General features: G+C 51.4%; 1 protein-coding gene across 2 annotated transcripts in view; it reads left to right on the top strand.

The window, feature by feature from the left end:
- The window catches only part of NEMF (nuclear export mediator factor), a 37,108-nt gene extending 23,150 nt beyond the window's left edge, over nt 1-13,958 (top strand). For both annotated transcript variants that reach the window (XM_060269808.1, XM_060269839.1), the window contains 8 exons: nt 1,029-1,179; nt 2,978-3,055; nt 5,442-5,621; nt 11,174-11,206; nt 11,950-12,056; nt 12,154-12,197; nt 12,870-12,949; nt 13,135-13,958. In XM_060269808.1, the coding sequence (XP_060125791.1) occupies nt 1,029-1,179; nt 2,978-3,055; nt 5,442-5,621; nt 11,174-11,206; nt 11,950-12,056; nt 12,154-12,197; nt 12,870-12,949; nt 13,135-13,212 (751 nt within the window). In that variant the 3' untranslated portion in view covers nt 13,213-13,958. The remainder of the gene's footprint in view (nt 1-1,028; nt 1,180-2,977; nt 3,056-5,441; nt 5,622-11,173; nt 11,207-11,949; nt 12,057-12,153; nt 12,198-12,869; nt 12,950-13,134) is intronic.
- The last annotated feature ends 3,506 nt before the right edge of the window (nt 13,959-17,464 follow it).

Genomic DNA, 17,464 nt, shown 5'->3' with positions numbered 1-17,464 from the left:
GGCTTCCGGTAGCCGGGGACTGCTTTCGCGGCTGCACAGCCCAGTCGCGGAAACGCTCCCCGGCCTCCGGAAGGCATCGGAGCCGGGACTTCGCTCCGATGCCTTTGCGGAGGCCGGGGACCGCCTCCGCAAAGGCATCGGAGCGAAGTCCCAGCTCCGATGCCTTCCGGAGGCTGGGGCTTTGCTCCGATATCTTTGCGGAGGCCGGGGACCGCTTTCGCGGCTGCAGCCCAGTCGCGGAAACGCTCCCCAGCCTCCGCGAAGGCATCGGAGCAAAGCGGTTAATCCGTTCTAGGGGGTGTTTTTCCTCGTCTAGAACGGATTAATCAACTTCCCATTACTTTCAATGGGAAAGTTCACTTCGGTTTACGAACACTTCGGTTTATGAACAGACTTCTGGAACCAATTGTGTTCGTAAACCGAGGTTCCACTGTATTATTATCCTCATTTAGGATTCTCTGGATCCTTTGACTTCCCTCCACCCTTCCCTGGTTACCACTTTCATTCTTTCCTTCCTTCCTTCCTTCCTTCCTTCCTTCCTTCCTTCCTTCCTTCCTTCCTTCCTTCCTTCCTTCCTTCCTTCATCTGCTTACCTTATTTTCTCTAATTTGTTTAAAAAACTAATACCGGTAGTCTATTTTTCCATATCTTTTCATACATTACAAGCATTACTCAAATTCCGCCAAAGTTTTTAGTTGTTTACATGCTTCTCTTAAGTACATTATAAATTTTTCCCATTCCTTCTTGAAATTCTTCTCTTCCTGGTTTCTGATTTTCCCAGTCAGTCTCGCCCTTTCGGCATAGTCCATCATCTTCATCAGCCATTATTCTCTGCCTCAGCCCTTGGATGGTCTAAGGTAGCGGCTTCCAAGCTTTTGGGGGCGCTGCCCTCTTGTTCCCCCATGTCTCCTGCCCTACCTTATAAAAAGCTTTATTTGGAATAGCCGAATAACAGGAAGATGCCACTAAGGGGGCGCTGTTGCCCAGTTTGGGGACCACGGGTCTCAGGTCACCTGCCTTTTCCTCAGGGAGATGAAGAAGAGGAAGCCAAGTGATCCAGAGGATCTAGACTCGCCCAAAGGGAAGGAAGAGGACGACGGCCCTCAGCTCCCAGCGCCTCTTCCCAGCGCCAGCAAGAATGCAGCAGAGGCCCAGCAGCCCATGAAGAGGAGACAGAAGGTGGGCATTGCGGAGCTGTGAAGTTGGTTTGAGGGTGCCCAGTCTATTTTCCCTGTTGCCTGCACTTTGGAACTCCCTGCCTATTGAGGTCAAGCAGGCGCCTTCACTTTCCCCTGCTAAAAATGTTCTTGTTTAGACAAGTGTGCCCAGGTGCTTAGAAAGTAGCGTTTGAAGCTTTGGCCTGGTTCAAAGCATTGCTGTGAATTAGTCTTGATCTTACTGTTTTGCCTTTCTGCAAACCGCTCTGAGGGTTTCTCTTACAGCTAAGCGGCGTTTAAATATTAACAAACGCAGCGGTACCTTGGTTCTCAAACTTAATGCGTCCCGGAAGTCCGTTCCAAAACCAAAGCGTTCCAAAACCAAGGCGTGCTTTCCCACAGAAAGTAATGCAAATTGGATTAATCCGTTCCAGACTTTTAAAAACAACCCTTAAAACAGCAATTTAACATGAATTTTACTATCCTACGAGACCATGGATCCATAAAATGAAAGCAATAAGCAATGTACTGCAGTCACATGATCAATCCATCAGTAGCTGAACTGGGTTCCACGCAGTCATACTAAAAAAGAGCCGCAAAAACAAAAACGCAAAATAAATAGCAAAAACAGACAGACCTCAGCGTAACACTCAAATCGGAAGTGTAACACTCACAACGGAGCACGTTTGGCTTCCAAATAAAGTTTGCAAACTGGAACACTTACTTCCGGGTTTGCCGTGTTTGCGTTCCAAGTTGTCTGAGTACTAACCCAGAATGCGGCAGCTAGACTGGTGACTGGGAGCAGCCGCCGAGACCATGTAACACCGGTCCTGAAAGACCTACATTGGCTCCCAGTATGTTTCCGAGCACAATTCAAAGTGTTGGTGTTGACCTTTAAAGCCCTAAACGGCCTCAGCCCAGTATACATGAAGGAGCATCTCCACCTCCACCGTCCAGAAAGCTACAGGGAACCAGGCAGAGGGCCTTCTCGGTAGTGGCACCCGCCCTGTGGAACACCCTCCCATTAGATGTCAAAGAGATAAATAACTACCTTGACATTTAGAAGACACCTGAAGGCAGCCCTGTTCAGGGAAGTTTTTAATGTGTGACATTTTAATGTATTTTAAATTTTGGTTGGGAGCCGCTCAGAGTGGCTGGGGAAACCCAGCCAGATGGGCAGGGTACAAGTAATAAATTATATTATTACTAGTCTCATTCAGCCTGCTAAGAAAACGGGCGCTAGAGGTGCGACGGGGCCGCGGCCTTCCCTCCCCTTCTGCGCTCGGCCGCTGGGCACGCCGGGGACGCAATTAAACAAAATCGCTCTCCCGTCGTGTCCCGCGGCCGAGCACAGAGAGGGAGGGAAGGCCGCGGCCCCGCTGCTCATCCCACGGGCCAGGTAGGGTTGTCAGGAGGCGGCGGACCAAGATGCCGGCATCGGGCTCCGGGGCCGCGGCGGTCCCGGAACCCAATGCCGCCATCTTGGTCCGCCGCCGCCGGGGAACGGGAGGCAGAGGGTTGAGGGGGGGGAGAGCGCACGCGTGTGTACTTCCCACTTCATCCAGTCCCTGTGTCCGTGGGGCACATGCGCATCAGTGCGGACACAGGGACACAGGGACTGGACGCAGAGACACAGGGACTTTATTATATAGGATTACTACTACTACTAAGGCGTTTGAGAACCAAGGTACCACTGTAAAACGAATGAAATGGCTCGGATCCCAACCGAGTTGGGTGCTGCATTCGGAGCAAGTGCTGTGGAGGAGCCTAGTCTGTGGGGAAAGCGGCTCAGCTCTGCTCCTTCCCTCTCTCCTCTGCAGAGTAAGCTGAAGAAGATCAAGGAGAAGTACAAGGACCAGGACGAGGAGGAGCGGGAACTGATCATGAAGCTGCTGGGGGTGAGTCAGGCGGACATGGGCTGGGCCTCTTTCCCTGGGGAGGAAGGGCCATTGCAGCTCAGGGGCTAGAGCGTCTGTCTTGCATGCAGAAGGTCTCTGGTTCAACCCCCAGTGGCTCTCCAGGTAGGGCTGGGAGAGAGCATAGAATTGTAAGGTTGGAAGGGACCCCCAGGGACCATCTAGTCCAACCTCCTGCAATGCAGGCATCCCAGGTAAAGCATCCATGTCCTGCCAAAAACACCCAGAGAGTCAGCACTGAGCTGGGTGGACACCATGGCCTGGCTCAGGGCAGGCATCCCCAAACTTTGGCCCTCCAGATGTTTTGGCCTACAACTCCCATGATCCCTAGCTAACAGGACCAGTGGTCAGGGATGGTGGGAATTGTAGTCCAAAACATCTGGAGGGCCAAAGTTTGGGGGTGCCTGGCTCAGGGTAAGGCAGCTCCTCTGTGGCCACGGCTGGATTAATCATTAAACAGAATAAGCACATTTTTAGGGCATCAACGGAAAACTGAAATTTTCCATTGCTGGATTTACCATGGGTCATACGGTGTAGCTGAACCCGGTTCCACGAAAAAAGAAAGAGTAGAGAGGTTTTCTTTGAAACTGAAAACTATTCTCAGTGTTGTCAAAAGCTGATTGATGCTCGTATGATACCCGATGGATTGATACTCAATTGATTGATGATACAAATTTCTCAGCTTAGCTTCGGCAGTTTCACTCGTATGTGTGTCATACGTTCAGTGTAACAAAAAAGGTAAAAACAAGATTCGGACAATATTGAATGTGGTTTTCCGAATGCTGACATTTGCTTTCGTATATTTTTAGCATTAGGGACCCAGGTGGCGCTGTGGTTAAACCACTGAGCCTAGAGCTTGCTGATCAGAAGGTCGGCAGTTCAAATCCCCGTGACGGGGTGAGCTCCCGTTGCTCAGTCCCAGCTCCTGCCAACCTAGCAGTTCGAAAGCACGTCAAAATGCAAGTAGATAAATAGGAACCGCTACAGCGGGAAGGTAAACGGCGTTTCAATGTGCTGCTCTGGTTTGCCAGAAGCGGCTTTGTCATGCTGGCCACATGACCTGGAAGCTATACGCCGGCTCCCTCGGCCAATAATGCGAGATGAGCGTGCAACCCCAGAGTCGGTCACGACTGGACCTAATGGTCAGGGGTCCCTTTACCTTTACCTTATTTTTAGCATTAATGGTCACAAATAGCCCAGCTGAGTGTTCATTTTCTCAGTTGAAGTATATTAAAAAATCTCCACGGAATAACTATCCAACAAGGCAGTCTGGATGCCTTATTCCTGTGGAACACCCTCCTATCAGATGTCAAGGAGATGATGATAATAATAATAATAATAATAATAATAATAATAATAATAATAATATTTTATTTATACCCCGCCCTCCCCAGTCAAAACCGGGCTCAGGGCGGCTAACACAAATAAATTACAATAAGACAAAAGAAAAGACAACAATTAATTAAAATACAGATTAAAATACAATATTAAAATTTAAAATGCAGCCTCATTTTAAGAAGTCCATAAATCCAAACCATGAGGGAGAAAAACACAGGGGCCAGACTGAATCCAACCCAAAGGCCAGGCGGAACAGCTCTGTCTTGCAGGCCCTGCGGAAAGATGTCAAATCCCGCAGGGCCCTGGTCTCCTGTGAAAGAGCGTTCCACCAAGTTGGGGCCAATACTGAAAAGGCCCTGGCCCTAGTAGAGGCCAGTCTAGCCACCTTATGGCTCGGGATCTCCAGAATATTGTTTGTGGACCTTAAGGACCTCCGCGGGGCATACCAGGAGAGGCGGTCCCGTAGGTATAGATAAAGAACTATACAACTTTTAGAAGACATCTGAAGGCAGCCCTGTATTGGGAAGCTTTTAATGTTTGATGCTCTATTATGCTTTATATATTTTGTAAGCTGCTCAGAGTAGCTGGGGAAATCCAGCCAGATGGGCGGGGTGGAAATAATAAAATTATTATCATTATCATAATCTCTACTAAGCATAGAAGCAGGCGTGTTATGTAAGATTAGTTCTGAGGATCTGATCAGAAACTTTGCAAATTATAAAAAGTAAGAGAAAATGTTTCAAATACAAGTATACCAAAATAAACATTATTTTCCATCTTACTGTAGGTTTTGTTTCATTTTGAAAAATAAAATTTTATTTTGCTGTTTATTATTGTTTATATTTAGAATTGGACATGTATGGGTGCACCAAAAACTTTTTAACTGCTTATGGCCTCTAACGGTTTTAATCCGGCCTTGTCTGTGGCCTACGTTCTGGGGTGGGGGGAGGAAGAAAAAATAAATATATTTCCTCTTTGCTTTCTGAGTCGTGTTTCGAATTCTAATCCTGCTTGTTTGTGCCCGACCCAGTCTGCGGGGTCAAGCAAAGAAGAGAAGCCAAAGAAAGCCAAAAAAGGGAAGGGGGGCCCGGACTCTGCCAAGAAGCAGCCCCAGAAGCCGCGAGGGGGCCAGAGGGGAGAGGGGGTCACGATAGAGCACGTGGCCCTCGAGTTGCAGGAGGCGGCTTTGGAGGAGCACCTAGACGAGAAGGTAAGCAATTGAGAGAGAACCTGTCCCTGTTAGTACACAAAGTCCCTAACAACTTGGGACCAGTTTTCCTGCGAGATCTCCTGATCCCACGGGCTCCCACTCGACCCCTTCGATCTGCGTAAGGGGCACCATTGCAAGTGCCACGTCTGTAAGAAGCCAGTATTTTAGTGTGGCGGCACCTGCACTTTGGAACTCCCTGCCTATACCTGCCAAGTTGCTGTCGGAGAAATAAGGGACCGGCCGGAAGTAGCAGACCGGAAGTAGCGCTGCCGCCATTTTGGAACCAGGCAGAGCATGCTCAGAAGTGACTTTTGATGCTGCTTTGCCCAGTTCCAAAATGGCCGCCACGCCAGAAGTCGCACTGCAGCCATTTTGGAACTGGGCAGAGCAGCATCAAAAGTCGCTTCTGAGCATGCTCCGCCCAGTTCCAAAATGGCCGCCGCGCCAGAATAAACCGGGAAGAAACAAAAAAAAATCCGTTTTTTCAGCTAGGAACAGCTGGAAAAACGGGGATTTCCCGGGGAATACGGGAGACATGACAGCTATGCTCCCTGCCTAATGATTGTTATAAGAAAAAACTGCTCCTTTTCCCTTATGGGGTATCCAAGAGCACTAATAGAATCCTTATGTAGGTTCTCTATCAGTAGGAGAAAATAGCAGAGGCCAGCCAGAGAATATTGAGAAGCAGCTAGTAAGCCTGATCTTTATTAAACTGTTGCAACAGGGTTCTCACTCACCACATGAAGGAGGGAGGAGGAACCCAGAACATTGGTGTGCAAGCCCTTATATCGACTTTTGAAATTGCCCACCCTGTAGCTCAAGACCACCCCCAAAAACATCCTACATATATCACTGAAGGAGCAGTCTACATCCTGACTGCCAGGATACCTGATAATGGTCACTGATTGTTTTTACCTGGGCATCCTGGCCATTCTTTTGTGATGGCAAATACTCAGTTCCTGAATCCAGGTCACAGGCTCACCCTATTCATACACAGATACACCCTTAAGACAGGATTTGTGAGCAAAGAGACAATGGGGAGGTTTTCCCATTTCCTCCCTCCTTGCAGAGAAATATCTGAGGTCAATTTGGGGGGAGCGTCAAAATGGCTTCAGGATGATTCTCCTGTATTATTTCAGACACGTGGTTTATATACTTACGTATGCGTTTGCCTTGTACATTTATGAACATTTATTTTATCTATATAAAACCTCAGAATTCCTGTAACATGATGTTAGGCAGGGGCCTTTGCTGTGTTCTTTTCGGTACTTGCTGGAAACATTTTCTTTTAGACAAACCTGCCTGCGCTTGTAGAACCTTGATATGCATTTTAGTCTGTTTTTAGCTCATTGCTGGTTCTGTCTTTTGAATACTTTAATGTGTTAGAATAGAATCATAGAATCATAGAGTTGGAAGAGACCACAAGGGCCAGCCAGTCCAACCCCCTGCCAAGCAGGAAACACCATCAAAGCATTCTTGACATATGCCTGTCAAGCCTCCGCTTAAAGACCTCCAAAGAAGGAGACTCCACCACACTCCTTGGTAGCAAATTCCACTGCCGAACAGCTCTTACTGTCAGGAAGTTCTTCCTGATGTTTAGGTGGAATCTTCCTTCTTGTAGTTTGAATCCATTGCTCTGTGTCTGCTTCTCTGGAGCAGCAGAAAACAACCTTTCTCCCTCCTCTATATGACATCCTTTCATATATTTGAACATGGCTATCATATCACCCCTTAACCTTCTCTTCTCCAGGCTAAACATACCCAGCTCCCTAAGCCGTTCCTCATAAGGCATCGTTTCCAGGCCTTTGACCATTTTGTTGTTTTTAACTGATAATTTTTTTTGCTTTTTTATATTTTTACTATCAGGTGGTATATAATTTTAAAAAAATAAACAAGAGGCGGCTGCTATAGAAAGCAGAGGCTCCTCCTGCCTCCTCCCTCCCCCCACTCTAAGTACGGCAGGCTTTCCTCCCTTGGAACCAGCCCTCCTCCAGGTAATACCCGCTTTGCCAACCTGGTGCCCTCCAGGCTGATGGGAGTTGCAGCCCCACAACATCTCGCGGGCACCAGGTTGGCGAAGGGTGAGCTGCTGTCGTTTCAGGGGTCCAGGTGATAAATCTCCCCTCCCCACTCCCTGTTTTTCTGTCTCTTCTAACTGGTGCTTCTTAATCTGTTGCTGCTTGGGGTTTGCACCTTCTCTTCTCCCCGCCCCCTTCGCCTCATTATTTTGCCTCATTATCTCAAAATATTTGTCACGCTTCTGAAAATCTTGGGGTTCCCCCGAGCAGGCCAAGATGCCCCTCTTGTTTCTCGGAAGGCCCATTTTGGATCTGTTCATGTTTCATTGCTGCTGGAGGGAACGGTGGCTGGCGAATCCTGATGCTTATCTAAAGATAGACAGGAAGTGTCTTACAAGAACTAATTTTTCTCTGCTTTATTCTTTGCATTGTTTTGCTTGGGTTTTGTTTGGAACGTATTGTGCAAATGCCTAAATAAATAATTTGATGGATGTAAAAATATAGACTAAGACATACAAGACGTGGGGGATATTCAGCTCAGAATAGACTCATTGAAATTGGAGGAGAGGGCTCTGCTCAGCTCTTGTGTTCAAATTTTGCTTGCTGGTTTCCCATTGAGGAATCTGGCTGGCCCCTGTGAGAACAGGGTGCATGACTCGATGGGCCATTGGCCTGATCCAGCAGGCTCTTCTCGTGTTCTTGATTTCAGTGGGTGTACTCTGAGTAGGACTCAGAATCATAGGATTAGAAGGGACCCCAAGAGTCTTCTAGTCCAACCCGCTGCAATGCAGGAATCAGTGGGTAGAAGTTGGTAGTACTACCCAGTAGTAGAACAGTAACAAAAGCAGGCAGTTTTAAGAACCCAGCCACCAGATTCAAAGCAGTGAACAGCCACATTGAGTGAGATTTCTCTATTTTCCAGCTTCTGGGCCTCCCAAGAAGAGCTGAGTGGCCTCCCAAAAGCTGGGGTTCTTTGCACCTCTCTCCCCCTACCCCCATTTTTTTTTTGCTAAAGGCTCAGTGTGTTGCTTGACATGATTTTACTCTGCTTCAAAGACAGCAAAATAGTGCAATTGACTTCCGACAAGCACATAGAGTGTGAACAAGACTGAGTGTATGGGGGGGGGCTCATTTAATTTTACTGCGCACAGGTGGTGTAGAGACCTTGAGATGATGAATGAAATCAAGGAAGCATCTAAAAAAGGAGTAGTAAAGGGTGGTTTCAAGCACCCTCACGTAGGCTGGCTAGATATGTTCCAGTCGTGACAAAGAGGCAAAATTTCTAGATACCCCAAATGACTGTGCACCAGAACAGTTGGTGTTAGAACTGCAACCCTCGACTTAATTTTTGAGTGGTACCCAGGACCTGGTGCAAGATGTAAGCGTTGTTGAGCCAAATATAGATGTAAATGGCCAAGGAAATCCAGCACGGTCACATTTGATTTCAAAAGAGGAAATTTGTCCCAAATGAGGAGATTGGTAAAGAGGAGGTTAAAAGGCAGAGGGTCAAATCGCCAATATTAGAAACTCAAGTGTATCCAGCAGATCAGGAAAAGGTACCGTGAGAGCCAAGAGACCACCAGCATGGACCCCAGGCAGTGTCAGAGAAGCTATGGGAGGCAAGAAGGGTGTGTTGTCCAAATGAAAAAAGTGCAAAGGAACACACATCTGGCAAAAGAAGTGCAGATAGAAAGGGATGCTTAAAAAAAAAAAAGCTTTGAAGAACCAACAACAGGAAGTTCTTTAATATATTAGTAGCAGAAAACCATCTAGGGAGGCAGTTGGTTCCTCGGATGACCAGGGTTGTAAAGGAGGATAAAGAGATTGCGGAGAAGCTAAACTATTTCTTTGCATCTGTCTTCACAACAGAGGATATAGGGCAAATCTCAGAGCCTCGATTAACCTTTGCAGGAGGCAAGTTAAAGAACTGAGACAGTGGTGACAGGAGATGAAGTTCCAGGCCTAATAGACGAAATAAAGATTGACAGATCGTCGGACCTGGATGGCATCCACCTGAGAGTTCTCAAGGAACTCAATTGTGAAATTTCTAATCTTTGCACAAAAATATGTAACTTATCCCTCAGATCAGCCCCCACACCTGACAACTGGAAAGCAGACAATGTAATGCAATTTTAAAAAAGGATTCAGGAGGGCATTCTGGAAATTACAGGCCTGTTGCCTTAATGTTTGGAAAACTAGTGGAGAGTATTGTTACAGATAAAATAACCCAGCACATAGAAGAACAAGCCCTACTAAAGCAGAGCCAGCATGGCTTCTGCAAGGAAAAGGCCTGTCTCACGAATGTATCAGAGTGTCAGCAAGCATATTGACAGAGGTGATCTGGCTGACATTGTTTACTTGGACTTTCAAAAAGACTCTTGAGTAAGCTTAGCAGTCAAGGAAAAAAAGGCGAAGTCATCTTGTGGATAAGGAATTGGCTAAGTTGCAGGAAGCAAGCAGCAGGAATAAATGGACAGTTCTCTGAATGGAAAGAAGTGGGAAGTGGAGTCCCCCAGGGATCAGGACTGGGACCTGTGCATTTTAACTTGTTCATAAATGACCTAGAGTTAGGAGTCACTTGTTAAAATGAGATTGCAAGGAGCTCCAAAAGGTCTTCACCAAGCTGAGTGAATGGGAGGTAAAAATGAAAGGGCAATTCAGTGTAAAGTGAATGCATGTTGGGGCAAAAAACCGAAAATTTAACATAAACATTCATGATGACTGACCAGGAATGAATGAGACCTTGGGGTCATAGTGAAGATGTCAGCCAAGTGTGCGGCAGCCGTGAAAAAGGCAAATTCCATGCGAGGGATCATTAGGAAAGGAATAAAACTGCCAGTATCATAATGCCATTACACAAATCTGTCGAGCAACCACATTTGGAAGACTATGTACAGTTCTGGTCGCCTCACCTCAGAGAGGATATCGTAGAGTTGGAAAACATTGAGAAAAGGGCCACCAATATGATTGATAATTTCGAGCGAAGGAAGGTTGCAGCGTTCAGGACTTTTAAGTTTAGAGAAAAGGCAAGCAAGAGGCAATATGATAGAAGTTTATGAAATTGTGCATAGCATAGAGAAAGAGGACAGTTTTTCTCCCTCTCATAACAATAGGACTCCTGGGCATCCAGTTAGGCTGAGTGTTGGAAGATTCAGGATGGATAAAAAGACAGGACTTCTTCATGCAGCGTATAGTTAAACTTTGGAACTCCCTCCTGCATGAGGCAGTGATGGCCACCAGCCGGGATGGCTTGAAAAGAGGATTAGACAAATTCATGGAGGAGGAGGAGGCTGCCAAGGCCTACGAGCCACGATGGCTGCGCTCTGCCTCGGCAGTGAGAGGCAGCAAGGCTTCTGAACGCCAGTTGCTGGAAACCACAAGAGGGGAGAGTTGCTCTTGTGCTCAAATCCTGCTTGCTGGCTTCCTACAATCATCTTGTTGGCCATTGTGAGAGCAGGATGCTTGACCAGGTGGTCCATTGGCCTCATCCAGCAGGACTCTTATGTTCTTATATTCTTATGTTGACTTTTGCAGGACGAGCTTGACCAGGATCAGCTGGGGAACGAGGTAAATGCAAAATGCCCAATTTCTGGGGGGATGTTGGAAGTACTTTGACTCGGGTCAAATCCGTTGTATCCTGAACATAAGAGAGCTGTGGCTTGGGGAGGGAACATGAAGATCCCTCCTTGGAATGTCTTCTCCCTGCCCCCCCCCCAAATTGATGCGAGGAATCGTCAGCACGGTATATTCTCTCCAAACCCTTCCCTCTTATTTCTGTTGGGTTTCACCTGGTGATGAGCCACTCACAAATATCCTATTGCCAAAAAGACTGAAGGAGGTTCCTTCCTCTATTTTATGAAATGAATGCCACACGTTCGTCATCCAGTGGGCTCTGGAAATAGCTTAGTGTTAGTTTAAAAAATAAAATACTCTTACAACATGGGAGCATTTGAGTGAAATATGGAATGGCCACAAAAGGCCATAAACAAAACTTGTGTACATACATACATACAGTACATACATAAGGCCAATGGGGAGCCTTTAAAGACTGTATAAACCACCACCACCCCATTTGAAAATATTGTGTGGCACATACAAAAAGAAATGAACTGTTAAGAGTCCATTAAATCTCTGTCAAGCCAGCATGAATGGTATGTGTGTTTTTACCCCCAAGAAAGCTGGCGTGTGTGTGTGTGTGTGTGTGTAAAGGATTTGCCTGAAAGGATAAAGCATAGAAAAATCCCAAGAACCAGGCATGCCCACCCCCTCCCTTCTCAGCCTCTCCTCCCATCTCCTCTGTTCTGTTTCAGGAAGGAGAGACGCTGTATGATTCTCTGACTGGGCAGCCCCACCTGGAAGACATTCTCCTCTTCGCCATCCCATTCTGTGCCCCTTACACCACCATGACCAACCACAAGTGAGTGGCAGCAACTCTTGGCCCGTTTGGAATTGTCCCTTGTCAAAGGGACCTCCGATTAAACCTTGGGTTTGTTCTTGTTCTCTTTTTTTTAAAGATACAAAGTCAAGCTGACACCTGGCACACAGAAGAAGGGCAAAGGTACTGCATGCTTTCCTTTCAGCTCCTTTTTGCTCTTATAGCCAGTGGATCAACTGCACACACAAAAATTCTGCAGGGCAGCGTTACTCGGGAAACTTGAGCGTTGCAAGGCAGCTTGACCTCCTAAATTCGTGGGGCCAAATTTCACGCTTACACTCCAATCTCTCAATTTCATTATTACATTGTATGATTGACTGGTTGGTTTTCCTGTCCACCTGTCGAAAACCCTTCTGCGGTGTCCCCAGGCACCCAACAGCCATTCATGCCTGGCAACAGGTGGGCTTGACTTCCCCCAAGCAGCCTTGTGGGCCAAATGGGGAGGCCTGGCGGGCCCCATTTGGCCACAAATCTGGAGGTTCCCTCTCACTGCTGTAGAAAGATGGGTAGCTCAGAAATCTGTCAGGCTTGCAAACAACCACTCACCTGTCCTCTGTAGTGATTTGAGGATCATCTCCAGGTAAGCAAGCTTGGGGTGCTTCTCCCCCCCCCTTTTGGCCTGCAATGTGCCCACTGACTTCCACGGTGGACAGAAAGGCTCGTAACCCGTCAGTTGGGTGGTGGCTGCTGTGAACTTGCTTGCAAGGATGTTCTAAGTGAACAAACTGTGGTACATTTCTGTCTCTGCTGATGGCCCCCTGCCCCATAAAGCTGTGCCTTCTGTCTTTCCAACAGCTGCAAAAACGGCTCTGCACAATTTCATGCAGTCCAAGGAGGCGACCCCCAGAGAGAAGGATCTCTTTCGCAGTGTCAAGGTAAGAAGCCCCTTCTCTGGGTAGGGGGCAGGCCTGCACCTTTGTGCTGAAAGCAGGTGGCGTCTGCTTCCAGGGCCAATTTGTGTGGTTTTTTTCCCTAACCGAGTTTCCTGCTAACAGAACAAAAGTTTTGCTCCGTGCATGTACAGCTGATCAAGATGGAATCGTGTGATTCTCTTCTACAGGATACGGACCTGTCCAGAAATATTCCGGGCAAAGTGAAGGTGTCGGCCCCCAATCTCCTGAACCTGAAAAAGAGGTGAGGGGCCATTGCCCACAGCACCGTCAGCCTGCAGCCTCGGACTGCCTTTGCCCATTGCCAAGAGTGACAACTGACCTCCCTGCCTGGGCCTCCTTCCAGTTTTGCAAATACAAGTGTGACTGGTGACGTCTGTTACTTATTTGGCCAAAGTGAGAGCAGAACATCCTGTTAACTTAGCTCCACCTTTCAGATCACAGTGATGTGTGGAAGCAGGTTATGGTCTACCGTATTACCTAATTGCCTGAGTCCTTCTCATGTTTTAAAGACTCCAGATTTGAATGTTCATCTTGCTGCAATGTCCAGAAACCTGCTTATGGGACATCCTGGTGAGATGCTTATTAAAGGCCTCAGCCCCCTACCTGCCTCCTCCCAAATAGCTTGAGTTAGGTTTGAAATAAGAGGGTGCGCTTCGCAACTGTGAGGGGACCCCACATTTCATTGGTTTAGTTTTCCTGTGTGGGCTGATGTCAGGAAATGAAGACAAAAAAACCCTTAGGGAGAGGGAAACCCCCTTCTAAAATGCTGTAGAGTTACACCTGTTTACACACCAACATATGTATTCCACTGTTGAACAGCTCTAACTGCCAGGAAGTTCGTCCTCATGGTTGGCCAGGATCTCCTTTCTGTCATTTGAATCCATTGGTTTGGTTCCTGCCCTCCGGAGAAGCAGGAAGCAAGCTTGCTCTCTGCCTTCCACGGGACACCCCTTCAGATACTTGAAGCTGGCTATCAGATCACATCTTTTGTGATATACCGTGTTTCTCATATTTTAAGGCATCCCCAAAAAATAAGCCATGACAGGATTTCTAAGGGTTGGTGAAAAATAAGACATACCCCGAAAATAAGCCATGTCGTGTAGCCCCGACCGAGCGAGAGGCGAAGGCGCGGGACCCAGCAGGAGCTCCCTGCCTGCTTCCCCGAGCCGTCGCGCATCGGGGGACAGAGCCGAAGATCGGAGGGCGCTCCTTGCTGGGCTTGACAAGCCCGGCAAACAGCGCCCGCCGATCTTCGGACCTGTGCTGTGTGACAGGCAGGGGTGGGGGGAAGCGGAGATCGTTCTCCGCTCTCCCCCCACCCCCGCCTGTCACCAAAGATCGGCGGGCGCTCCTTGCTGGGCTTGACAAGCCCGGCAAACAGCGCCCGCCGATCTTCGGACCTGTCCTGTGTGACAGGCGGGGGTGGGGGGGGGAAGCGGAGATCGTTCTCCGCTCTCCCCCCACCCCCGCCTGTCACCAAAGATCGGCGGGCGCTGTTTGCTGGGCTTGACAAGCCCGGCAAACAGCGCCCGCCGATCTTCGGACCTGTCCTGTGTGACAGGCGGGGGTGGGGGGGAAGCGGAGATCGTTCTCCGCTCTCCCCCCACCCCCGCCTGTCACCAAAGATCGGCGGGCACTGTTTGCTGGGCTTGACAAGCCCGGCAAACAGCGCCCGCCGATCTTCGGACCTGTCCTGTGTGACAGGTGGGGGTGGGGGGGGAAGCGGAGATCGTTCTCTGCTCTCCGCCCACCCCCGCCTGTCACCGAAGATCGGCGGGCGCTCCTAGCTGGGCTTGACAAGCCCGGCAAACAGCGCCCGCCGATCTTCGGCCCTGTGCTGTGTGACAGGCGGGGGTGGGCGAGAAGCGGAGATCGTTCTCCGCTCTCCCCCCACCCCCGCCTGTCACCAAAGATCGGCGGGCGCTCCTTGCTGGGCTTGACAAGCCCGGCAAACAGCGCCCGCCGACCTGTGCTGTGTGACAGGCGGGGGTGGGGGAGAAGCGGAGATCGTTCTCCGCTCTCCGCCCACCCCCGCCTGTCACCAAAGATCGGCGGGCGCTCCTTGCTGGGCTTGACAAGCCCGGCAAACAGCACCCGCCGACCTGTGCTGTGTGACAGGCGGGGGTGGGGGGGGAAGCGGAGATCGTTCTCTGCTCTCCGCCCACCCCCGCCTGTCACCGAAGATCGGCGGGCGCTCCTAGCTGGGCTTGACAAGCCCGGCAAACAGCGCCCGCCGATCTTCGGCCCTGTGCTGTGTGACAGGCGGGGGTGGGCGAGAAGCGGAGATCGTTCTCCGCTCTCCCCCCACCCCCGCCTGTCACCAAAGATCGGCGGGCGCTCCTTGCTGGGCTTGACAAGCCCGGCAAACAGCGCCCGCCGATCTTCGGACCTGTCCTGTGTGACAGGCGGGGGTGGGGGGGAAGCGGAGATCGTGCTCCGCTCTCCCCCCACCCCCGCCTGTCACCAAAGATCGGCGGGCGCTCCTTGCTGGGCTTGACAAGCCCGGCAAACAGCGCCCGCCGATCTTCGGACCTGTCCTGTGTGACAGGCGGGGGTGGGGGGGGAAGCGGAGATCGTTCTCCGCTCTCCCCCCACCCCCGCCTGTCACCAAAGATCGGCGGGCGCTCCTTGCTGGGCTTGACAAGCCCGGCAAACAGCGCCCGCCGATCTTCGGACCTGTCCTGTGTGACAGGCGGGGGTGGGGGGGAAGCGGAGATCGTTCTCCGCTCTCCCCCCACCCCCGCCTGTCACCAAAGATCGGCGGGCGCTCCTAGCTGGGCTTGACAAGCCCGGCAAACAGCGCCCGCCGACCTGTGCTGTGTGACAGGCGGGGGTGGGGGGGAAGCGGAGATCGTTCTCCGCTCTCCGCCCACCCCCGCCTGTCACCGAAGATCGGCGGGCGCTGTTTGCTGGGCTTGACAAGCCCGGCAAACAGCGCCTGCCGATCTTCGGACCTGTCCTGTGTGACAGGCGGGGGTGGGGGGGAAGCGGAGATCGTTCTCCGCTCTCCGCCCACCCCCGCCTGTCACCAAAGATCGGCGGGCGCTCCTTGCTGGGCTTGACAAGCCCGGCAAACAGCGCCCGCCGATCTTCGGACCTGTCCTGTGTGACAGGCGGGGGTGGGGGGGGAAGCGGAGATCGTTCTCCGCTCTCCCCCCACCCCCGCCTGTCACCAAAGATCGGCGGGCGCTCCTTGCTGGGCTTGACAAGCCCGGCAAACAGCGCCCGCCGATCTTCGGACCTGTCCTGTGTGACAGGCGGGGGTGGGGGGGAAGCGGAGATCGTTCTCCGCTCTCCCCCCACCCCCGCCTGTCACCAAAGATCGGCGGGCGCTCCTAGCTGGGCTTGACAAGCCCGGCAAACAGCGCCCGCCGACCTGTGCTGTGTGACAGGCGGGGGTGGGGGGGAAGCGGAGATCGTTCTCCGCTCTCCGCCCACCCCCGCCTGTCACCGAAGATCGGCGGGCGCTGTTTGCTGGGCTTGACAAGCCCGGCAAACAGCGCCTGCCGATCTTCGGACCTGTCCTGTGTGACAGGCGGGGGTGGGGGGGAAGCGGAGATCGTTCTCCGCTCTCCCCCCACCCCCGCCTGTCACCAAAGATCGGCGGGCGCTCCTTGCTGGGCTTGACAAGCCCGGCAAACAGCGCCCGCCGACCTTCGGACCTGTCCTGTGTGACAGGCGGGGGTGGGGGGGGAAGCGGAGATCGTTCTCCGCTCTCCCCCCACCCCCACCTGTCACCAAAGATCGGCGGGCGCTCCTTGCTGGGCTTGACAAGCCCGGCAAACAGCGCCTGCCGATCTTCGGACCTGTCCTGTGTGACAGGCGGGGGTGGGGGAGAAGCGGAGATCGTTCTCCGCTCTCCGCCCACCCCCGCCTGTCACCGAAGATCGGCGGGCGCTCCTAGCTGGGCTTGACAAGCCCGGCAAACAGCGCCCGCCGACCTGTGCTGTGTGGCAGGCGGGGTGGGGGGGAAGCGGAGATCGTTCTCCGCTCTCCGCCCACCCCCGCCTGTCACCGAAGATCGGCGGGCGCTGTTTGCTGGGCTTGACAAGCCCGGCAAACAGCGCCCGCCGATCTTCGGACCTGTCCTGTGTGACAGGCGGGGGTGGGGGGGAAGCGGAGATCGTTCTCCGCTCTCCCCCCACCCCCGCCTGTCACCAAAGATCGGCGGGCGCTCCTTGCTGGGCTTGACAAGCCCGGCAAACAGCGCCCGCCGATCTTCGGACCTGTCCTGTGTGACAGGGGGGGTGGGGGGGAAGCGGAGATCGTGCTCCGCTCTCCCCCCACCCCCGCCTGTCACCAAAGATCGGCGGGCGCTGTTTGCTGGGCTTGACAAGCCCGGCAAACAGCGCCCGCCGATCTTCGGCCCTGTGCTGTGTGACAGGCGGGGGTGGGGGAGAAGCGGAGATCGTTCTCCGCTCTCCCCCCATCCCCGCCTGTCACCGAAGATCGGCGGGCGCTCCTTGCTGGGCTTGACAAGCCCGGCAAACAGCGCCC

The sequence above is a fragment of the Zootoca vivipara genome, chromosome 1 (assembly GCF_963506605.1).
Source record: "Zootoca vivipara chromosome 1, rZooViv1.1, whole genome shotgun sequence".
NCBI lineage: Eukaryota > Metazoa > Chordata > Lepidosauria > Squamata > Lacertidae > Zootoca > Zootoca vivipara.
Note: the sequence above shows the minus strand (reverse complement) of the source record. Positions and strands in the feature narration are given on the sequence as shown.